Below are 25007 nucleotides of genomic sequence, written 5' to 3'. Positions count from 1 at the left end.
CACACACACACACACACACACACACACACACACACACACACACACACACACACACACACACACACACACACACACACACACACACACACACACACACACACACACAGGAGGCGCACTGTTGAGTGTGTGTGTGAGAGAGAAAGTGTATGTGAGAGTGTGTGTCTCAGTCACGGTGTTCATTTCCAGCGCTGCACAGACCAGGAGAGGAGGAGGAGGCAGAAAAGAAGAAGAGCCCGGGCAGCTTTTTGGTCCATCTCCTGTCCGACATCAGCCCACAGCATGTCCGCACAACCCGGCGAGGAGCTCGAGGAGGTCGGCTCGGAGGCGGGGAAGTGGTTCGGGGATGACTACGAGAGGAACGGCCTGTTCGGAAGTACTGCGACCCGCTTCGACGAGCTGAAGCCGAAAGGCGGCGACGCGCCGGCCGCCCTGGATCAACACATCCATCCTTTACAGGACGACGGGAAAAGGCCTCCGGTTGCTATGGAAACTGCTTCCACAGGTAAAAGTCACACTTATTTAATCCCCGATGTGCACTTTGCAACAACATCTCGTTCAATTCCCATTATATGTATTATTATTATTATTATGAACATATAAACATAGCGAGTCTGTTTATCAGATTTAGGGTTACGATAGCCCGTCTGTCTGTCTGTCTGTCTGTCCGTCTGTCTGTCTGTCTGTCTGTCTGTCTGTCTGTCTGTCTGTCTGTGGAGTGTAAACTTCTCTGTATCAAAAGACGAAGCAGCGAGCGAGAAACTTCCTCAGGAGGACGATGCTTCATCACAAACTGCTCTGTGCAATAACAGATGCATTCTGCTCACATGGCTGGAAATCACAATGGAGGGGGGCGGGGGCCTGGAAAATCACAACATTCAATACCTAATCGGATTAAACTAGTCGTAATTAAGTAGTAAATCATCAATTTCAGAATTAAAATGACTCAGAAACCGCTTCCCAAACTCTGGATGTGCATGACAAATATGAAGTAAATCGAGACAAGATGGAGTATTGAAAATGTTTTATCATGACATCAATATGTTGGTAAAGATTGTCTGTCTGGCGATGCACTGTGCATTAATGTCAACATATGGGGTCAATCAGATGGAGTACTAATGCTGTAGGCTGCACTGACAGTGGATCCTCTTACACTTTATTATTTCAACATTACATCATACCGAGTGGCAACAGGCCGGAACGCAGAGGAGAAGCACAACGGCACAAAATACAGGGAGAAATGACTAAAAGTGAACAATGTGCTCCACTTCTGACATACTCTGATCCAAAAAAAAGGAAAAAAATCAGACAAGGTCCAGTTCAGAATGAAAAAAAGAGCTGTTATTTGGAATCGCAACGGGGAAAATATCAAGTGTCTATTTATTGCAAAATAAATTATGGCTTATCACATGCTTAAGAAAGTGATTCTATTCTACTGAGAATGACAATAGAATGGAAAATCATGACTATTTACAATACTGCACAGCATACAGCAGCAACAACTTAAAGACTGATGTGCACCAGTGCAAAGTAGAGTAAAAAAAACCCAACAACAACAATCCCAAAACGCAGCAGCAATACGTCACAGCTGGAACCGGCCGTGACGTGTTAACATGCAGTGTTTAGTGTTTGGATGGTGGAGCAGCTCGGGACTCAATACACTGAATGGTGCATTTGCAAAACTATAAAAGAAGGTAGATCGAGCTGTACAAGTTCATCAATGAAGTCTTTGAGAGCTTTAATAGTTGTCTATTAATGGACTCTGCAGACATGGCTGTTGATAAATGTTTGTGTTTATGGTGCATTATAACATTGACTTGGAATTTCCCGGAGGCGGGTAAACATTCAGTTATGAAACGTCATATCGGACTAGCTGCTTCCCTCTTTCAGTTGCTGGTTGAGGAGAATTTAATTCACAGGAAGGATTCAGATATGATGTAGAAGGCATCAATGAATAGCCTGTTGAACTTTAAATGACCCGAAACATCCACTGATTTGAAGGCTGTACTGGCTCCCAACACATATCTGGAATTAAAAAAGAGGCTTCGTGACACAATGGGAGTGAAGGGATGATAAAACAGATTAAAGACATAAAGCTCTCCTAGCTGTTATTCCAGTGTTTTTTTTTTTTTTGTGGTAAGATAATGCAGACCTTCTAGTTCTGAGCCCGTCACTTTCTTACAGCACTGCTCTGCTCATGCTGCTATTTTTAATCCACAAGAAACAGGACCCAGTATTCGCTTGGTGATCAAAACTAGAGCCCTGCACTTTATTCACCAATTCACTGAAAAATTCATGAGACTAAGCTTTAAAAAAAAAATAAAAATCTGCCCGGTTCTCTCTCTGTGCAGCTCGGGCCTGATGTTGCTGGTTCCCTTATATCACAACAGCAGATTTTAAACTTTCAAACCTCCACGGCTCGCTCACACACTCAGACGCTCATCGCACCGACCCAAGCGACAAACACACAACCTGAAACTGTGAACAGGAAGTCAGAGTTGAGCGTCACATTGTGGAGAAAGTAAACAAAGCACACGCTCTACTTTCACAGTGCCAGACACGCTCGGATGTGTGTAGATGCACGCGCACAAATAGACTTTGTTTTGCTTCCTTGAAAAAGGGACAGTCTGTCAGTGCTGCGACTCCCACAGAGCTGTGCCCATGCCAGTGAAATAATCCACTGCGTCGCTTGTGTTCTTGGTGGGAACAGAGCAGATCTCGTCACTCGGAGCAGAGCAGGGTGGACGTTTCCCTCTTAACCAGACATGATCCAGTCTGTTCTGATCTGTGTCAAACGCCAAAACACTTGGCTCACACTTTTCTTCTCTGTTCGGGCTGCGACCATGTTTCATCGTCACAATATCAACATTTGAAATGTATTTATGACTGAGCTGCAATAACTGATATCAATGTTTCCATGAACTGTGCATAAAAACACGTGTGTCCACTCAGATGGAGTCCGACTGCATTCAAATCTGGTCCAGGAAGAGAAAAAGAACTGTTATATAGGGATGGGAAGTGATAAGATTGTTACGATTCTGATTCCATTCTTGATTCTGCTTAACGATTCGGTTTTTCATCGATTCTCTTATGGATTCTCATTTGGAAATGGAATTGGCAGCATTTACAGCATAGGACCTGCTAACGGACATACTGCACTGCACATTCTTATTGCTGCTGCTGCTGGGTTGAGATTCACTAAGGAGACCATCAAAATGCAACATTTATTCAACGTTATCGTTGCTGTGTGAGCAAATGTTTCTCAATATTGGTCCTATCATATTTCCTCCATATCCAATTTTCAAGTATTGTGAGTTGCAATGTTGTCTTCCTTTCTTGTGAAATGGAACCAAACCTTCCAACGTTTGTGCCGCTTGGACGCCATGTTTCTCTCTGGCCGCTGCTGAATGACGTCGTCACGCCACAACATCCAGGCCCACTGGAATAGATAAGGGTTAGGGTTAGGCTTCTCAACAAGAAACAGTTTTTGATTCTCATCCCGTCTGTTATTTTGAAGAAGAAATACAGTACTAAAGTCCTCAAACACAGACAACAACAACATAGCTGTTTACTTATTGCAGGTAATATCATGCCTAGACATCAATGCATATGATGAAACCTTTTGGTGTATCTGTATGGAAGTTAATGTTTTTCAAACCCAGGCTTGAAAAATGTTTGGTGTTAGTCAGAGTGAAGCGTGAAACTGTATCTCTTCAAGATGTCTAGAATTGCGTCTGTCTGTAATCGATCCACATCGGTTCTAAATCTTGTTCACAACACTGGTCTACCTACGGCGTCCCGATAATGCTGAGATCAGCCGTATTGAATTACCACAGGACTGAACTTTATCTGGATATCACAGGACAGTATCGCTTCTCTCGTCCTCAGAAGTTTCCCATCCTCTGAAAGTTTAACGTGGCTGGGGAGAGAGAGAGAGAGAGAGAGAGAGAGAGAGAGAGAGAGAGAGAGAGAGATCCACCATAGAGTGTGTCTTCACCAGATGGTGTGTAATTGCTCTGCTCCTGCTCTCTGGTAAAGAGGAAAACGACGCAGTGTGTACTGCACACAATCAGAGAGGCAGTCCTGCCAGGATCCTTCTTATAGCTCTGGTTGGTGCATTACGCTGGTAACTCCATCGTGTCCTGATGACTTGAATCATCACGAGAAACCTTCTCGTACAATCTACTGGCTGATAGTGGGATTAGAGTCGACTCCTTCTCGCTCTCAGTTTATCATCAGTGACAGGAATGAGGCAGCATATGTCTGGCTGGGCCAGTTCCATATCCTTCAGATAGAGAGAGCACTTAGTGGACTCCATCGGACTACGTACGCCAGCGCAGTGCATTTGTGCCTTTTGCTAGCAAGAGTCGTGTTCCTGTTGCCCCCCGGGGGGGGGGGGGGGGGGGGGGGGGGGGGGCAAACAGAGCGAGGTCCTTTCAGACTGGATGATAAAGACTTGAGATAATTCAGGGGGAGGAAGAGGGGGAGGAAGAAGGGGAGGGGGGGAGGAGGAGGAGGAGGGGAGAGCTTAATGGAAAGCCAGTCGAGGCTGTGAGGAGAAGTGAGAGTTCAAATGGACAAAATGTCAGAGAAAAAAACCTGTAGCAACAAATTGCACTTTGTCAGAGATATCATTTAGTATTTTCCTCTGAGGGAAGCAGGCGGTGGTCAGCGGCTTCCTGCCGGGTGCCAACTTTTGCATGTCAGACAAGCTTATGTATTAGGTACGGTGCTTCATGACAGGTTTATAATCTCCTTCATCTTCATCTTTGTCTTCATCACCAATTATCTAAAGCTCCGGTGCAGGGCTCAGGTAAACATGACGGACTGAGACCGGGCTGAATGGGAAAATACGGAAAACATTACTGCTGCCCTCACAGCAATAAATCCTCCTTTCTAATGTGTTTGGATCTCATGTCTGCTCACCCAGGAAACAATTAAAAGCCAGCAGGTGAAACATGATGCCATGTTTGCCATCCAGCTGCCCCAGTCCAGCACTGCACTATGCATGCACACAATCATCTCTGAGCAGAACACGCCGGGCTCCCCGAGGGAGCAGAGCAGCAGCGTCAAACACACAACCGGAGCATGAGGAGGGCCAGTAAGGCCTGCAGGTCAGCAGAACTGCAAAGCCGAACAATCACACACATTGAACATTAAGTTTAGTTTGTTTTTAATAAAGTCACTTAGGCTACACAATAACCTAGAAACATGCAATGGTGATGCAGCTCTATTGCAACGATGACGTGACAAATAAAAATATAAACCGGTTTATGTTGTTACTATCTTTCTTCCTTGGATTGATACTCAGAAATAACTGTCTCTTTCCGTTAGCCACAAGTTTCTCTTCTGCTACATCATGCTTGATCGTTTCTTCCCAGGATGTTCACTTTACTCCCTCCACACCCACTTTGTGACCTCAGACTCTTACATCTGCACGAGATGTGAGTAATTGTTATGAATACCTTAGGACTGCATGAAATGTTGCAATTCTCACAATATTCACATAAAAAGACTTTTCATGTTGTGTTAATCGAATATAATAGAAAATTGAATTTGAACGGAAAATGTGATTAACCACAGTAACTTTACACAATTGTGTGTGATTGTAGCTATAATGATAGAATACCTGGTGCAGGAGCATAATAATCCATGAAAAATCTCAATAGAGTGCTCCACTTCTGCAAAGACAAGCAGGGCTGTACGCAGATTCCTTGAATTGAAACAATGGAGAGTGTATAGTTAGAACCAATGTACATGGATTGTGATGCCTCTGGATCAGAGGAGAGCCACGCGGAGGCTGATTTGCTTTTCATTCTGCCGTGTGGGTGTGTAAGTCGTCTGCCTGCCTCACACACACTCTTTGATGCCACATATTGGTGAATTGCCCGTTCAAAGTCACATTAAAGTGACAGCTTCGGCCCAAAGCAGTCAGCTTGCAGACGCTCAGTCTGGATCCTCCCCCATCCTGTCCATTCATCCATAAAGCTTTCCCCAGGCAAGGGCAGATACAATCAATACAGTGGCAGTCAGGTACTGTACAAAGCAGTGCTTCTGTCTGTGAATGGGGACAGATTGGCTTTTATTCAAACTGTCTGGGTGGGTTTGTATTTCCAGCACTCCTAGAACAATAACATTTGTCCTGTGTGGCCTTCGGTGATGTGAATTTTTAAAGAATGGGAGGTTTTCCAACATTTATTTTGGTAATTGTGTGCTGTCGTTGTCTCGGATCAATGCAGCAAAGCACTTGAATCCTCCCAGCTGTTCTGCTATCGACCTGCTCTCCGAGTTCTGATGTACCCCATCATGCTGTAGTACCCGTCTTTGTGCTTTCCATTGTCTCCGCCTTTACTTACATTCAATAGAAAGTGACTTGCATCGATGCATTTGTTCACTGTAATCAATATGTTAAGAGCATAAGTGTCGTAACCTGAGCTTTGAAGGCCAGAAGCCGAAGCATCAGATAAATTCGGACCTGTCCACATCAATTATAATAAACGCATATTCCTTCATGAAATGTAATTAGTTTGTTACTTTGTCTCAGTTTGAGTCTTTGCTCTTCACAATAAAAGAAGTATCCCAATGGTTTCTGGTAAAAAGGCCAATTTTATATCTGAAATAGCAACTGAAGCATTTCTTGACTTTAAATGTGCAGATGGCTTTGAAAGAAGACCTCCACAAAGTCATGCTGTGTAAGAGAGCTTCTGAAAGGTAACACCACCGGCCAGGGGTCACGGACAGAGTGATGGATTCGTTTCAGAGCAGCAGACTCACAGATGCTCCGAGGAAAAAGCCTAATGATGGTGTGCGATGGACACACTGTTCCTGGTGATGTTCCCGAGACTCAAAACACGCCGTTTGTGAGGGAAATGTAGAATCTCTCTCTGCATCTCCTTAACCAGTTTGAGTCTCTTTGTATTATTCACGGTAGTTTCCGGACTTTATTCCATATCGAGTAACAGCAGCGGGACACGTTCTTCAAGGAGAAAAGCCCTGCTGTGCCAGTTGCTCAGAAAACCTTTGCTCCAATAGTAATATATTCATTTTGTAACTCTGTCCATTTTGATATGATCTGTGCTCACATGTTTATGTCCGTTGCCTGATAATTAGGAGCTTGGCATGGCACAGATTGTCAGGCTGCATTAATCTCAGAGCTGCACTGGCCGCAGAGGACAACAAAAGGACTGCCCCTTCACAACACATTCACCAGGACCTATTTATTTAACTGCACTGTGCTTTCACTGGCATCATTATGTTATGTGGTTGCAGTGCGAGCTGAGAATTCCTCTGTTGTCATATCCAATCCCATCGTACTGCAGCGCCGCATTTGTTTCGGCCTCGTGGGTTTTTCCAGCGTCTGGACGCTGTGCTTATATCGGGAGATTCACAAATTGCCCTCAATCTCCCCCAAGTTAGCCGAGCAGCTGCTCTGAGCTGTTGCCCCCCGTGGCAGAGGAAGACGAGCATCCAGCCTTCTTGACTGTTGCAGATGTCTTAAGCAAACACTGGTGTGTTCCTGGGTGCTGTTACGTAGGGAGGAGCAGCGGGGGGAGGAGGAAAGTCAACAGGATTACGAGCAGTTCGCAGCTCCACAGATCACCTCTCTTCACAGTTTGTGGTGGCTGTGAGTGCTTCCCACGGCACAGTATTTATGTGTACAGTGAATCAGAGAGTGTTAGATTACGACGGCGTTGCCAGGGTGATAACGGCTGATGGGACCTATACCATGGTAATGCACTAAGAGGATTATGCATTCACTTTAGCAGCACATCAAGGGCGTTCGTGTCACCGAGCGGAGGCCCAGCAGCAGTCTCTCACACATATTCAGGTCAGTTCAGATATCGATCGACGGTGAAGGGGCCACACTGTGACTCTCAAAAACAACATCTAACACTTGATTCGGCCTTTACACACTACAAGTCCATTAAAGTCCTCCTCTTTATCGACCAAAACAATCAGTGACATAACAAAACATTATCTCTTTATCACTAAAAATACATTCATCTTCTCAGAAGTTACTCAACATGCTTTATTATGCTGAAAATAATCCCTCCCATAAAAATCACCTTCAAAACTCTGGAATGAAATATTGATAGAACTACTGAAATACTAAATCACTCTCCTAACTGTTTCAGCAGACCCATAGTGCTCCATGTGCTCCCATGTAAGGAGCTCCATCCAGCCATTGTGAGCTGTTTAGGGTTCACTGTCTTGCTCAAGAACACTTCCACATATGGACAGATGAGAGATTGAACCTGCAACCTTGTAAGATGACCAGTCTCACTGATTGAACCAAAGCTGCTCCAATTCAATAATCTGACATCTCAGTAAGAAATATGAAGTCATGTACAGAGCTTTTTTTGGGGGGGTGGGGGGTTAATAATATAAAACTGGTGGTTCACAATGAAAAAATGTATACACTTTACTTATAGTATTTTATTAATCCCCAGAGGGGAAATTCCTTTCTGAGTTGTCCCATAGGTAGCAGCCACAGAGCAGTGCTTGGGGGAGCTTGAGGGGGCTGAGGGTCTTGCTCAGGGACCCCCAGTACATGTTTTTGGGAATGTGTGAAACTGGAGTACCCGGAGGAAACCCACGCACACACAGGGAGAACATGCAAACTCAACCATCCATTAGTAGATGATTAAAAACCAGCTCTTATCATGATGTTGTGGGCAGATTAGCCAGAGTGTGGCTCCGATGTTTCAATGTGCTGTATATTATTTAACAGAATATGTACCTTTGACAATGAAAGTTGGGCTGAAGGTTATGTTTTTGTATGTATGTATGTATGTATGTATGTATGTATGAATGTGACCAACTTTTCACAAAAACTATAAACCAGAATTGCATGAAATCTTCAAGGATGATTTGTCATCACCCACAGACCAATTGATTATATTTTGGAATGTTAACAGTTAACTGTTTCCCAATAAATCCCCCCAAAACTGCAAAACAATGTCCCATACAAAGCAGATGGTAGAGACACCTCATGGAGAAGATCAAAGATCAGCTTCTGTTGCCATGGAGACGCTCCCAGTGTTTCACAGTGATGAAGCTACCTGACAGGCAAGTTAGCATCGATATAAATGGCTAACATGCTCGCGATGCTAACTTTGTAACGCAAACAAATTGGCGAAGGTCTGCGCTCTACTGAGTGACCTTTCTAGTTGTGAGTGTAATAAAGCTGCCCACAAGGATGGATGGATGGATGGATGACCATTTACCAAGTTTGAAATAATATTGTAAACAACTCGTGTTTGTAAAGATCCAGCCTCAACAAAATATTCCTGAAACATGGTTTTTAAGAACAATAAAAATAAAACAGCAGCCTCCCAAAAGACATTAATTTGACAAAGAGGGCAGATTTTAATTTAAGAGTATTACAGCCTGTCACAAAGCAGCGATCACGTTGTACAAAACAGTAACATAGTAGTCTGTACAAAGCACCAGCCAGTCTAAGTACATGTGTTCAGAAAAACAATGAAAACTGGACTTTCCATGACTTTATGAAACCCTGCTTGATATCCTGATCCCTATATATATCTATAGGACATTCCAGGTTTTTTTTATTATAAAATAAACATTATCTCCTGAATGTCTTAGTCTGCTTTGCTTTTGTTCTATGTCACGTCACCACACCCCTCCTCGGCATGGGTGTGGAGCATTCATGTCACCATACTGCGGTATGATGTATTGTTAATGACCGGCTGAAGGGAAGGGTGGCGAGGCTTTTCAGAGGAAGTGAAGGGCGGGACAGGACGTCCTGACCTATCGGGTCTTCTGTCTGTCAGTCAGTCTACATCGTCCAGAGTGAACCCTCAGGCTTCTGTTTGAGTTCTTCCCCCTTCAGCAGCTGGACCCTATTTATAGCAGCACCACTGCCCGGAGAGCAGCAGGGCTGGAGAGCAGCAGGAGGAGGAGCTCATGTCGTACACATACAAACTCATTATATAACAATATAATACAGCACAACAGAAAATAACACTATTCTCATGTAGTGTGTGTTCCAAAGCTGTGATGATCTCTCTTCATTTCTGTTTATTTATGAACATAGTGTCACTTTCTTAAAATAATTGCCCAAGTCATTTTTTGAAAATAAATATTTTTTTGGCCTAAATCAACTCCTATTGGTGCTGCCCACCTCTAGTAGAATCACCAACATTCTCAGTGAAATAGATCATGTGACTATACACCTTTAAGCCATGTTTCCACCGCACAAAAAGTGCAGGGACGGAACGGAGCGGTACAGCAAAGCGTAACCGAAGCCAAATCCGGTACCCGTTTCCACTGCAGAAAGGAGCTTAAAAAGTAGGCGGGGCTTAAGAGCTCCGCAGATATGTGACGTTGCAACTGTCTTCTCAGCTTGGCGGCAGATCTGGGTCTTATGAATCCTCTGTTGTTGTTTACATCCTCTACTTTGCACTTGTTGTTTAGTTAAATTTTATTATTTGCAGCTGCAGAGCTGCAGCCACAACTTCCTTGTTGGTCCTGAGAGAGCGACCGCCCCGGCTGGCCGTGGCACAGAGCCGCGCCAGTGCGCTGCTCCGGGACATGGGAGCCTTTAGCTTTCTGCTCAAACGCAGGAGCAGCCACTCCAGCGCGGATCACGCTCCTGCAGCTCCACGCCGGAACACGGAGGCTGCTCTGAGCGTCTCCTTGCATCGCGTCCGTGGCCCGTCCCCTGCCGTTGGGCAGATGCAGCGGCGATGCAGCGGGCGCACTGACACAATGCTGCAAACAAAAAGTTTCGACGCGAAGCAAAGTCCCGAGCCCCGGTCTCCCCCTTCCTCACATCTGCTCTTTCACACGAAAGTTGAGCAGCAAAGAAAAGAAAAAGAAGAAAAAAAACACACAAAAAAACCAACCAGTGCAAAGCTGACCACACTAACAGCAGAGGATTCATCCAGCCGACATATTAAAATACTGAGGGCGTGTAGTAAATCACTGACCAATCAGCAGACGGCTCCTCAAACTCAGACCCGTTCTATTGTCCCGGGTACCCTGACGGAGGGGGGGTGGAAAAGCGGTCGCCTTTGGAACGGTTGTTTCCGGAAAATCACAAATTCCTGCGGTGGAAATGCAAACCATAAGGGACTATACCGGTCTATCCCCGCACTTTTTGTGCGGTGGAAACGGGGCTATAGTATACTGGCCTATGTCAAGAGTGTGACTTCACTATTGCTCAGTTTTTTGTGTTTCCTGAAAAACTTGAAAAAAATGACAGGCCCGTCTTAAAAATTTTTTAAGAAGGCGACGATAACGCATGTTCATAGTGAATCAAGCTAACTATAACGTCAAACAACTTACATACTTCACTTGACCACTTCAGAGAACTGTATCCAGCTGTTATCACACACACACACACACACACACACACACACACACACACACACACACACACACACACACACACACACACACACACACACACACACACACACACACACGCCTTAAAATAAATCAGTGGGATGTTGAAATGTCACAGCAGAGGAGAGAACACTCTCACAGCCTCTGATAACCACAACTGCAAGGTTGCACATATCAAACCTGCCTGGTGTGAGAGTTGTGTAGGTTTTATTTGAGAAGATACAGGATTCGTGATGCAGAGATGGAAGTGCAGGCTGTTCCCTGCTTGCATGATTGAGAACAGACTTTGGTTGTGGCGCTGCAATTTTTTGTGGGTCTGCACAATCCCCCTTTGTCTCCCATTGGATACAAGTACCCTCTGTCAGTGCCTCCCCACTGATGCACACAGCCGGGCGCCCAGTCTCACAGAGCCTCGGCCCCTCACTGGCAGTACCGACTGACTGGAAGCCTTGAACTGGATGTTTTCCCTCATCATGTGACTGACACAGAGCGCTGGCAGGATTTCTTTTCCACCATCTGACATGTTTGTTTTCTTGTAGATGATCCCGTATCGGGCATGTTCAGGAAGCCTCTGAATGACGACGGTGATGTCTACACCTCCCTGCTGTCCAACCAGAGCTTCACCTCCGGCTGGGAATCCTCGTACCTGTCAGACGACCTGAAGCCCTCGCACTACTCCTCTGGCTCCTCCGGCCTGGATCACTTCTCCGGCGACACGTCCAGCTTCAGCTCCAATACTAAGATGACTTCTAGCTTTGCAGACGACGGGCCAAAGTCTCTGCTGGGGTCAGACAAGACAGAATCCTACAACTACATGGATATCAGCCACGGGGATGAGAAGCAGGGGCCTCTACACAGCCTCCTGGACCAAAGCTCAGCCGGCCACGATGCACTGGGCAGCTACATAGAGAAGACCCCAGGAAGAGATGACGAGGAGGAGGAGGAAGAGGATGAAGAAAACCTCGGGCCGGCGCTTGGTTCCCACTCATTCCCGTACGTGGAGGAGCCGTCTGACGAAGAGCTGACAGACTACCGCTCCTACCGAAACCTTGGTGGCACCCCGCAGACAGCCAGCCCGGTGAAGATCACTCTGACCGAGTCAAAGCCGCCGCCAGCTCAGACTGAGCCCCCAGTCGCCGTTTCAGACCGTGAAAATGTCCTGAGTGTGGGCCTGCAGGGCGTCCCCACCGTGACGCTATCGGAGCCGGAGGACGACAGCCCAGCATCCACACCCAATGCTTCACCGACACGTACGGAACACACACACACACACACACACGCGCACAAACGCACGCACGCACGCACACATGGGAAGGTTAGCATTCTTGCTTTTTCTGCATTTTTTTATTTAGTCTTTATATGTACAATACATTATGTCTATGTCACATTTAAATTAGGTTTTAAAGATGTATTTTAGAAAAATACATAAAAGTTTAACTTTCCACTCATTTATTTTAAACAATAAAAAGGAAAGCAGGGTTCTCGGAAAAACCCCAGGAATTATTCTGCTGATGTCCCTCATTCATCCAACAAGCCATAGTCTGTTTGTCCATCCATCCATCTGCCTGTCCGTCATCCACCCGTCATTAATAATACTTTTTTTATAAAGCACTTTTCATAACAGCTGATTCACAAAGTGCTTCACAGTAAAAACACACAAACATTTAAAAAAAATCAATCCATCCTTCCATCAATCCATCATCTATCCACCCCCCTCCATTCATAGATAAGTATCATATAATTATTGTGATTTGGGACATTTCAGAACATTTTCCAGAAAAGATATACATTTTCATTCTTCGGATTAAGTGTTTTTTTTTTTTATCTAAGACTGTACGTACAGTTAAGAATGAACTTGAGTGTTCTCACTCACTATGAACATGTGTTACAATAAGGATTGTGTGGGAAATGCTAAGCGATTACTTGAAGCTTCAGCTGTTCATTTGTAATATGAACAGTGATATTTCTTTGTTCTTCTGATATCATCTGTGAGTTATTTGAGTTATCAGCCACTCATGCCCGTTTTTCCTCGTCTTTGTGCAGGAAAAGATTTCTCTTCACACGACATGTTCAGGGCTGATCCGGTGCAGACTGCAGCTTCCAAAAGCAGCTCGGAGACAAAGGCCGGCAGCAGGGAGCAGGACGGCAGCAGCGCAGAGTCCGGAGACTCAGAGATCGAGCTGCTCTCTGAGGAGCCTTCTAAGGCCAATAGCAACCCATTTGCCCCACCGCCTAAAAACAAGGGCACTTTCAGCCAGCCCAGCAACCCCTTTGACAACCCCCCAGTGGCAAAGGGCGGTCTGGGCCTTGCTGGCAGCCATGCTCCGCCCACAGCCTACAGCATCCTGAGAGAGGAGAGAGAGGCCGAGCTCGACAGTGATCTCTTCATCGAGTCTGCATCTGAAGAAAGCCCCAAGAGAGAGCAAGGCTTCGGCGGCCCCAAACAGGGAGTCAGCTCTCCATCCCCTCTGGTTCTCAGCCCCGTTCCTCCCCAAAACATCCCCGAGGCGGCACCAGTCCAGCCCCTGATCACAGAGGTCAAAGACCCAGTGAAAACAGAGGAGGATCGCCCCAGCAAGCCCAAGCCCCCGACCGCTGCCGTCCCTCCTGAAATGCGATCAGAAAAAAACCCACAGGACGACGTGCTCAAGTCCACCAATGACGGCAAGCAAGACCTGGGAAAAGCCCCCGTGTCGAAGTTTCTGGAGGGATTTGATAAGCAAAAAGGTTAGTCTGAAAATTATTTCTTTGATTTGTTTTCTTGATCGCTGGTCACACAAGACATCATTCAACATTGACCAGTAAAAGGATTGATGGAACTCAGATTTATTGTTTGTGTTGTTTCTTATAGTTTAAATATTTTTTTGTAGTGTTCAGGTTTCTGAAGTTTTGCATTTGATTATGATTATATGCTCTTTGAAAAGCAGTGAGATCACAGGCTGGTTATCTGACAACACTGTGGGTCAGTGTGATTCAATAACTGACACTGAGGTTCCATCAGTCTGTTTGAAGAGTAGTGTAAATGTTACTCTGATCTGTTGGAGTCAATCAGACATCAATACAGTTCTTTACTTTGAACATACTCCATATAGTGACAGGATCCACTTTTTAATAACAGAACTTGGCATAACACATATCCACCACAGCTGCTGTTGCTAAAGCTAATGTTCAGTGAGACTTAAATCTGAGGTAAACAGAACTATGACAGAAGGAATGAGGAAGCTGAACCTTATCTGATTTAAGGCCACTTTATAAAAGTTCCTAAAGTTTAAGTTTATATTAAAGTAGTTGCTGAACGTAAACTAAAGTATTGACTTTACAATAGTTTAGAGTAATGGTTTTGAAACTATCATACCATCACTGGCACATGAGCTTCCTTTAACCCTCCTGTTATGTTCTGGGTCAAATTGACCCGGGAACGTCATTGCTGTTCCTGACAAATGAACATAACACAAGGCTTAAGTGGTACTCATTACTCATTTTCTACTATTATGAAAAAACGTAACAAATTTAGAATAAAATGAAATTCATATTTGAAACAAGTATCATCTTTCACCTTCTTTCTCTTATATTGACAGATAGATGAACTGGCAAACCTCCCTCAGTGTACTTTCAGTTTGGTCATAGCATCGTCTCAGGTGGTACACACTGTAGGAAGTTTACGAAACACAGCTTTGTTATGTCATTTCTGATGGCGCTCATTCCCATCCAAGTGAAAAGAGAAACAGTGGTGAATCTGCACAAGGTTAATTGATTATCAACAGTCTGGATCAGTGCATCTTGTTTGGGATGTGAGTGTTTACCTCCTGTTACCGCCTGCATGCTGTGTTCAGCACGGCTTTGTTGACAAGGCCAGGAACCAAAAAAAGCATTGCTGAGGAAGAAGGGATGTTCCTGTGCTGGAGGAGTGGGTGGGAAGAGTTTGTGTTGTGCTCTGCTCAGATCTACTTCCCCCTGGTGGCGTGTTTGAGGACAAAGACAGCAGAGATCTACCGATTAATTTACAGTATGTCTGTCAGCTCTGTAAGGGTCAACCTGCTAACACGAGTATCTGAACACAAACGATTGAAAATACTGAGGTTCTTCACTGAATCCTGCTTCTTGTCTCCACATTTTGCCATTAGATTGGTCATAAACAGTAGTGTGAGGTGGCGTTTCAGTCAGGGCTAGTAGCAACAAAATTAATTTATTATTTATAAAAAGAAAAAAAGAATAACCATTTTTGACATGGCTCCCTGTCCTGGCCCTGCTGCCCCTGACTGCACACCACTGGTCATAAATAAGCTGCACATTTGATGCTGCCATACATATTTTGACTGTCCTCCCTCTTGCTCGGTTTACATAATCCTATGCTACCACAAGTGGGGCACACTGCTACTTCAGACCTTTTAAGGCTTTGCCATGAAGGACATCTCTCCTAAATATATATTTTTATATTCTCCTTTGTGGTTCTCACACATTTCTCAAAGCTCGTTGTGTAACACCAACACTCAGGCTGAGCCGGGCGTGTAGACACACTGAAATGTAAACTGACATCACTGTAGGCCTTGTTTTGTTTACTCAGACTGGGAGAAGGTTCTCGAAATGCTGGGGAAGAAAAAAACAAAACAGGTCACATGCAGTCTTCTCTCCACCACTAGAGGTCGCAGTGCACCTGCTGTGCTGAAGAGGAGCTCATATTGTTTTCATCACTTGGTGCACTTCTACACCAGTTACCATAGCAACAGTGATGGGGGAGCCTGCTCAGCCTGGTTCAGAGGAAACGTTTTCCTCCCCGCTTTATCTGGCATTGGCCAGGGCGGGGGGAAGATGTGAGGTGTGGCTGGTGTCTGGGGAGAGAACAGGAGGCTGGGCGGGGGCTCAGCTCTGAAAAATGTCCTGAGCTCAGACTGTTGGGGGTGCTGACGCGACGGTGACTGTGCTTTTTCTCAGTGCTCATAGGCCCACTCTGCCTCCCCGGAGCTCCGTCGGAACCACAAATGTGTTGACAGGAGGAAATCATAACGCACAAACACGGAGCATGTGTGCCGTCTCTCCCCGTGAATTATTGACCAGCACTTTGCCTGTTCAATCACCAGCGAGTCGCAGCGGAAGCTGCCGCTTCAATCTCGGGTCACAACGGTTAGACCTGCAAGTCTGGAAGCAGAGAGCCGAGCGCCGTCTTCAGCCTGCATGACATCAGACTATAAATCGAACTGCTTGGGGTTACGCTCATATTTATAGCACATCACAATACGATAAAAAAACAAACAAAAAACAGCCAATAGGAGAGGCGAGTGTGACTTGCTGGAAACCACATGACGGTGCATCCATAGTCAGATGATGAGGGATAAATCTTCCTAACACTCGGACCCCGACTATTCCTGTTTGGGCTCTCACTGTGAAAACACGCAAACCTTCTTTCAGGATTGCAGATTGGCACCTACCCTCTGCCCCCCCCCCCAGGGATCTTAATCACTGCATGGTTGGTTTGCTGCAGCAGAAACTGTGATGTGTTTTCAAATCCCCCCCCCCAGCACGCAGACATCCACATACGCACTTTCTCCCCTGTTCCAGCCAGTGTCGCTCCACAGCATCAGTCTTTGCTCCGCGCAACGGCAGCACCTTGGAAACATTTTCCTCCCTCCCTCCCTCCCTCTCCTCCCCTTCCGTCATCGCAGCCTCTCTCCCGCATCTTTTTCTTCGACCATTCATGCCGTTCTGGGATGAGTGAGTGAGTCTGTGCTACAGAGGAGGCAGACAAAAGAAGCGAACGGAGCGAGCACAGAGGGAGAACGAGAGAGAGAGAGAGAGAGAGAAAGAACAGGGAAATAACTGATCACCAGCATGCAGGCCACAGCAGACTTGACCAAGAAGGAGAGCTCCTGGAGCAGCTGGAAGGGCCAGGGTACCGATGCCTTTACTGTCATCTCCTCAACCATCCTGTGTGTGTGTGTGTGTGTGTGTGTGTGTGTGGTGGTTGTGAGCAATGTTGTTCTTGCTGCATGCGGCTGAAATATTCATGACAATGTCGGCATTCGGTCCGGAGTGTGTGAATGTGTGCTTTGCATGTGCACATTTTGTTTTCCGATAGTATTTCTGCTCGGGTGTGTCCTTTGACACGGGCACTCCCTTACCACCGAGGAGAGCTGCTTTGTGTGTGTGTGCGTGTGTGTATAAGGGGAGGGAAAAAAAAAAAGGGTGAGGAATGAGAGACGCTTGTGCGTGTTTTGGAAAATAAGCATGTCCACACCAGCATGCTGGGCGCCATCTGTTTGGGTGCATGACAATATGGACGGCGGTGTTATGGACGAAGGCGTGTCATTGTTATCGCATCCCCACCCTCCCTTCCCACACACACACACACACACACACACACATTTTGGATATGTGCAGGGGAGCCACTTTTAAATGGCGTATGCTGGGTTTTTTTTTGTGTAGAGGCGGTCGGTCATCATCCGGATGGCACTGACAGACCGTCTCCATAGTAACCAGGGCACACCCATCCCCATTACATCAGCTCCATCTCCTTAGCTGCCATGGCACCTTGCTCAGGCCGGGTTGGAAATCAGCACCCTCCGGCTCTCCGTTTCCATAGCACGGTGGACTCGGGCATGGAGATGGGGCCGGCAGAGAAAATGGCGCCCCTTCCTCCAGTCGGGTCTACCATCATGTTAGGATCAGGCTGTGCAGGGAGAATCAGACCGAATTGTCTATTCTCTGCATCACAACAGACACAAGTGCTGCATCAGATGTTGTGTATATTGATGACCAAACACCTTGTTCCTCAGGATTCTGCTGAGTCATTACTGATTTAATCCGAGCTGTGAGGACATTTGAGACCAAATGACGGATCAGTTCTTAACGTCGGGAGCAAACAAAATAAAGCAGATGCAGTCAGAAACTCAGCTGCTGGATTTTCTGCCGAGTTCCTGAAACTGCAGGCGGTTTTGTTTAGTCCTTGTTATTGCATTTCTCACTCACTGTCACTAAACTAACTACCTTGGAAATATGATGCACACTTGAGTCATGATTGCATAACTCATATAAAATGAACTCACAGGGCGACACACTAATGACTTTGTTTTTCTTCTTTAAACTGCAAGGAGAAAACTTATTCAGGCCATTATTGGAGCCGATGAGAGTGAAGCTTCATTAAAAAAGAAACCTAACAACAAAAACCAGAGACAGAAAATGTTGGCATTGCCATCAGAACAGTAGCTGCTTTTCCAGACACCCTGTGTGCAAACTAAACTCCAGATGAGCAGCACATCTGTGTGCAATGCCCTGTGGTGATGGTGCTCAACCTCTGGGGAGCTGCCGGTTCATTTGGGAGTCCAGCAGGAAGCCGCTAACACAACCGTATCTGATGGCTGCGGTCAAGCAGCCCTTCGTAGTCCCAAGAATCCACTTTGTTGCTCAGTGAGCGTACAAGGTGAGGGAGGACACAGGCTGTCCACTATGGAACCAACAAATCATGTTTGTCTCACTATTGTGTTTATCACAACATTTTTATGTTTAATTGCTTGATAAACTTGTCACATTTATGGCTGTGACACGTACAATCCAAACCTTTCCTATTGAGGTCTTATATCGAAGTCTGAGTGAGACCAGCTCTGCAGCTCCGGTCACTTTAACCTGCACTGAGACACTTGTGTCAACATGGATGGGCGATCCTCCAGTGTACACAAAACACGCCGTCCACACAGATAGTCCAACATATATCAGAGCCGGTCACGTCACAAGAGAACAACATGAACATAAATACTTTATTGTAAAGATTTCAGGGCTTGAACTTAGAAACATTTCCTTGGAGGAGTCTTTATAGAGAATCCGTGAATGTCGTGACTGTTCAGGTGGTCTGTTACAGGAGCAACACATCTGGTTCTTCTGCGCTTTAATAAAATCATTATTTTATGATCTACATTTGTTTTCTTCCAAATCAGAAGAAAAAAAAACACTGAAAACATTCCCAAACCCAGAGACCTCCAACATACACCAGTATTGGAAGTTCAAGCCAACATCACGTTTTGAAGAACATGTTAGTCCAGGATTCCCTCAGGCCATTTTATTTGAGATATATTTGATGTAGTGCTTGGCACTCCATTTCTGGTTTCCGGGGTCTCAGTGCAGTTTGCATGCTTATCCTTCGGATGCGTTTTCCTACTGTCCATCTGGGTTTAGTTTAGCCCTGCTGAAGATCACCACTCGACACATAGCAGATACTATTGAAGATAAAAACCTCTCAACTCTCCTTCTGATGACACATTGTGTTAACGTCAGACCCAGATATTAAGTTTATGTGGTAAACTTTGAGAGTCGGACTCTGCCAGCTCAATGTGTCCAGACTGTTGGCAGCACAAGGCTCTTTGAATGTTTCCTCAGTCTGGCTCTTGGCTGGTTTCAGGCCACAAGGATGTCTTCAGTGATTTAATGAGGTCAGGCTAAACTAGTTCCACTACTGAAAAGGGGGATGGGGAATCATATTATTGTCGCTCGTGTTAATCGTTTGCTTTTTCTCTCTCGGACTGTTGGCATGCTGAATAGCGGTGGAGAGCTTATCTTTCACGTCCTCTGCACTGATTCATCATTCAGCCTTCACACTTGATTCCTGTAGGCTGAAATTAGACCTCATCTGTGTTGTCAACACTTACTGTGTGTACAGGCGTGAATATGAATACTTGGCTGGATGGAGGATTACGTAATGAGGAGAATTGAAATGCCCCTCAACCAATCAGAAAGAAGCTGTGAAGTCAGTTTTATTTTCACCAGATACATTTCAGACTTTGCTTCTAACGTGAATGCTAACTGAGTGTAAGGGTATTTCTTTCTTTTGGGTACAGATTTGAGGTCTTGCAGGCCTCGTGTAAAACCCCCTGTTGTCCCTTTGTGCTCCACAATAGAGGGAGTGGCCGTCTCCATGTGTCGGGGTCCAGACACACATTATGTTCTGCCGATTCCCCGGATTCAAATGAATCTCTGTGTTCCCAGAGGAGCAGTCTGTCGCCTCCCTCCCAGCAACTCCCATCCTCTCTCCCATCTCTCAGTGAGCGGTGGGGAGAAAATGGAGCACGGTAACTATGGTAACTGCATCAGGCAGGTGCTCAGCAGATCTCTGCCACCAAAGCGTTTTAACCGAGTCGTCTACACGGTTAGATAGCTGTTGATAGTGGGCAGAGTTGGAGAGATGTTCTCAAAGTCAGAGCACATAATCTTTGTATGTTAAGTGCAGCCCCCCCCCCATGCATTGACATACGTGTTTTGGCTCACGTGGCTGTTTCTTAAAGCTGGAGGATAAAAGAGCTCAGACAGAGGGAGAGTGTTCATGTGTGTTACAGTGTGTGTGCGCTGGATTGCAATGTGGCTCTTTGGCAACCGCACCCGTACACGTCCCCCCACCCCTCCCTCCCCTCATTCAGTGCTGATTTGCTGGTTGAGGCTGAAGCCCCTCCCCTCCCGTACAAAGGAGGGGGGGGGGGGGCTCCCCCTTCAGTGCTCTCCTTTTGTCCGTGGATAAAGCAGCTGCCTCTTTCCCTGTTCAGCCATGGGAGCCGCAGGTCAGTACATGCTTCTACTGCAGCTAAAGCTTTTCAGTCTGCGTGCTGTCTGCACAGCACATCATGAGGCAGGCTCGCTGTCGCCCGTCAACACCTGTGTCCCAACAGGTGTTCCTGTAACGGTGTGCTGTTCCAGCTGCTGTCTGTCTGTGCTACCTGTGCTTCTCTATTATGCGTGTGTGGGTCATTCCAATGAGCTGCCACATGCAGAGTTTGTCAGTGTTTCCAGGACCAATGTCTTCTGTGGTGAATGGTGCATGCACAGCAGCTGTTTCCCACTGAGGCTTTGATTTGACACTGGCAGGAAGATGGTTGCCGTCAGTCACTATTAATGGCTGAGGAGAGCCAACAGATGACATACGTGTGAGAGCACCCAGAGTGTGGGACAGTCACTTTGTCACAATGACCGTTCAGGTGCCGTCCAGGTTCAACCTGCTCTTATGGCATCCATGGATGCCTTTTACTGGAGAGTAAAGATGGCCGTCATCACTATGCTGCTCACAACTCCACAGCTAAAATTAGAGCGGGCAGGCGCACAGCTCAGAGAAAGACACCCAGGAGACCTCAGCAGCAGTCCTTCACTGGAACAAAACTTTACATTAACACGCCATGATGCCCAGCAGAGTTTTGCTGTGGCGGCTGGTTCAGCAGAGGTGAAGCAGAGCCGCCACAACACTTGTGGTAGAAACAGGCCCCGGGTTTCCAGCCGCGGAAGCCCATGTCGGCCCCGGCAGCTGCAATGGTACACTGATCTAATCCTCAGTTATCACATCTTCTTCGTCTGAGTCAGTGGCTTTAAGTTACAGGCTCCACCATCCAAAGAAGTCTCAAGAATGTAAGGAAGCTGGGATAACAGAGCGGCAGGATGTATGATGGCCCTGCCGCGTTACTGAGAATGTGGTGCATCGTCATCCTTCCTTGCTGACTGGGGTGGTCTTTCTGGCCGGGTCACATTGAACCACTATCTGCTGATAGTGCTTCTCTTTCTGCTGCTGCTTCTTTCACACAGCTTTAAGTCAATCATTAATCCTGCACTGAGAGCCAGCGGTGCAGGTGTACATCTGAAGTCATGTACCTGTTTGTATGTATGTTTGTATACGTATGAGAACAGACCAGCTGGGACTTGATAAGAAAATGTGCAGCCCTCCGTCCTGGAGTTAAAGTCGGCCATTATCTTCCACAAACGTCACTCAACATAGGAGGGAAAGAAAGTGAGTCTTCCAGGTCATCAGCTCCCTCTAACCTAATGAAAAGCTGGGTTAGGAAGCTGGGTTAAAACAGGACCACGTGACAGCAGTAGCTCTCCCAGGACGCCGAGTTGTGAACAGCTTCCAGTAATTTGACCCAAATGTCTGGTGTGTGGAGCACAGCAGCAAGATCTAGTTTGAGTAGGATACGTCCGCGGACGACCAGGCCAGCTCGACGCAGAGCGACCCCTAGTCGTGGCGGTCGCAGGTCCTAACACACTCTGCTTTCTCTCCTGCAGCGATTGACCTGCTCTACTGGAGGAATGTGAAGCAGTCGGGAGCTGTGTTCAGCAGCGTGCTTCTGCTCCTCTTCTCCCTGACCCAGTTCAGCGTGGTCAGCGTCGGAGCCTACTTGGCCCTAGCAGCCCTCTCCGCCACCATCAGCTTCAGGATCTATAAGTCTGTGCTGCAGGCTGTGCAGAAGACCGATGAGGGCCATCCCTTCAAGTGAGGGAGACAATACCTGGCAAATTTCATTAAAACATCTACCACTGTCACTGAACGGTGTGCATTTCTGTTCCCAGGTCCTACTTGGAGGTGGAAATCGCTCTATCCCAGGACCAGATTAGTAAATATGCCGACAAAATCCTGCTCTACTCCAACACCTGTATGAAGGAGCTCCGCAGGCTGTTCCTCGTACAAGATCTGATCGACTCTTTGAAGGTTTGTCTCTTTGTATAAGCCCTGTTTTCCTTTGAGCGCTGTCTCAAACTTCAGCCTTCTGTGTTGCAGTTTGCTGTTCTGATGTGGCTGCTGACCTATGTGGGTGCCCTCTTCAATGGCCTGACACTGCTCATCCTAGGTGAGGTCACTCTGACCAGATAAACACGCTGCTGAATCACACTCTCGTCCAGTATTTACCTTGTTCCACTCAATAACCTGCTAGAAGAAGCATTGCACATACACCAGAGCTTCATTAAATTACATGTGGTTTGAACCACATGAACAGCACGTCCTTAAGAGCCTTCACTGTTCACAGCGCCGCTGTACAGTAACAGTTAACTTTCCCAGTTTACTCAAGATAAGACCTGTGCTCCTGTTTGAACTGGCTTTTCATCTTTCCTCTCCAGCTGTGGTCTCCATGTTCACCATGCCTGTGGTCTACGAGAAACATCAGGTATGGCTGAGGTTCATAACCCGGAGCTCGCAAATGGCCTCCAGCTTCTAAAGTGTCTCTTATCTTGTGTTTTCAGGCACAGATTGATCAGTATGTGGGGCTAATACGGACCCAGATCAACTTGGTGGTGGGGAAGTGAGTGATTGAATATTTGAGTTGACATTTACACATGGAGGCGTCGTTACTCTGCAGGTTTTTCATGTTTGTTCAGTAAAAGCACCTGAAAATGGTGTGAGACACGCATGCACCTTTAATGGAGCTGATCTGCAGATAAGAGTGCACCTGTACGGGGGCGGCTTTCAGGTACTTGATTGCAGCGGTGAACATTAATAGGAAGGGAAAGCAGATTTAAAGAAGAAAAGGCTCCAGATACTAGCCCGTACAAGGAAAAGTAAGAATGAAAAGGAAATGAGACAGGCCAATCTAGATGTACTTGAGCAACAGATAGTTGCTTTGACTTGTAACCATGGCAACTGCAGCATGCCTCTCTTACTCTCCAATTATGGAAAAATGGTCAAAAATACACTCATATGAAAGGAGTTTAATTGACTGATGCCAACTCGATTCATTACTCAGTCTTAACCCAGAAACCTCGGGAGCAGTTTGCTCATGTTTCATTTTTATCCTGCTACAAGCCGCCTTAAATCCCTGCGAGTTTGCCCATTTTAGAAAATCCGTATGACATCTGAGGAGCACCATAAAAAGACACGATCGCCGAATGTCGTCAAGCAAAACTAAATGCAGTGAATCTCTTGACGGTGGTATTACCATACGTTTTCTCTGTCCAGGATTCAGGCCAAGATCCCTGGGGCCAAGAGGAAGGAGGAGTAGAACCGCACGTCTCCCTGCGAAGCGGACAGTCTAGTCCAGCTGGAGTCGGGCTCACTGTGCGGGAGACTGGCGGTCATCTGTGGGCCGTAGTGCTACGTCATCTTGGTGTTCTCTAAAAGCATCCACTGGAGAAGCCTTCACCTTGTCTATAGCAGTCGAAACACTAACACAGTCACACATGCGTACATAATCCCATTCCTAGGTAGACAAGTTCACAACTCCAAGACAAAAAAAGAAAGACTTTTTTTGTGTTGCTTATTAAAAAGTGCATGAAGTCGAGCCTTGGGTAAATATTTGATCTTTTTGTGCAGTTTTGAAAAATCATGCTACATTTTTTGCTTTGCAGTGCTTACCCACACAAACTGTATGGTTTGGCACAAAGAGGCTAGGTGCCCACAGACTTGCTCTGCTGCCAATGTTAAATACGCTTCATGTTTCTGAGTTAGCAGATGGGGCTTATCTCGGTATATGTCAATATATATAAATATCCAAAATGATTTCCTTTGGTGTTTTCAAGCACAAAATAATTCAACAATATGAGTCTTAGATGTGGTAATTGTACGGTTTTTGCTTTTGTATAACCATAAGGAACAATACACACACTCATGTTTTAGGTACTGTTGTACAACTACTATGACGACAAGGAGTATCTGGTGATATTTAGCTTGTTTGAATAACTGTCCAACTTTGTACTATGTTCAAATATACTCTGTAGTTGTGTAGACCCTGGACTCTTTAACTATTTGCACTTACAGTATGTATTTAATTACAAGGATAAGAAAAATAAATGTACCTTGATGTAAAACACTTTGGTGATGAGTTCACTTTGACAAGACAAGCTTCTGGACACCGCCGGCTAACTCTGAGGTGACAACACTTTGGATGGGGCACTTGGAATGGGGAGCTATA

The 25007-nt window shown here is 46.0% G+C and overlaps 1 protein-coding gene across 3 annotated transcripts; it reads left to right on the top strand.

Annotated features, from left to right (window-relative positions):
- rtn1a (reticulon 1a) lies at positions 1-24903 on the top strand. Of its 3 annotated transcripts, XM_080512506.1 has the most exons (9): positions 1-502; positions 11907-12617; positions 13411-14094; positions 22390-22597; positions 22675-22813; positions 22883-22952; positions 23221-23267; positions 23344-23402; positions 24056-24903. In XM_080512506.1, exons 1-9 carry the CDS (start codon positions 280-282, stop codon positions 24096-24098), a joined length of 2184 nt encoding a protein of 727 aa, XP_080368632.1. In that variant the 5' UTR covers positions 1-279; the 3' UTR covers positions 24099-24903. The 3 variants fall into 3 exon arrangements, with proteins under 3 accessions (XP_080368632.1, XP_080368633.1, XP_080368634.1); XM_080512507.1 differs by lacking the exons at positions 1-502; positions 11907-12617; positions 13411-14094 and adding an exon at positions 17073-17254; XM_080512508.1 differs by lacking the exons at positions 1-502; positions 11907-12617; positions 13411-14094 and adding an exon at positions 20849-20903.
- The last annotated feature ends 104 nt before the right edge of the window (positions 24904-25007 follow it).

Source organism: Blennius ocellaris (genome assembly GCF_963422515.1).
Source record: "Blennius ocellaris genome assembly, chromosome: 17".
Taxonomy (NCBI): domain Eukaryota; kingdom Metazoa; phylum Chordata; class Actinopteri; order Blenniiformes; family Blenniidae; genus Blennius; species Blennius ocellaris.
This window is presented reverse-complemented; position numbering and strand designations above follow the sequence as displayed.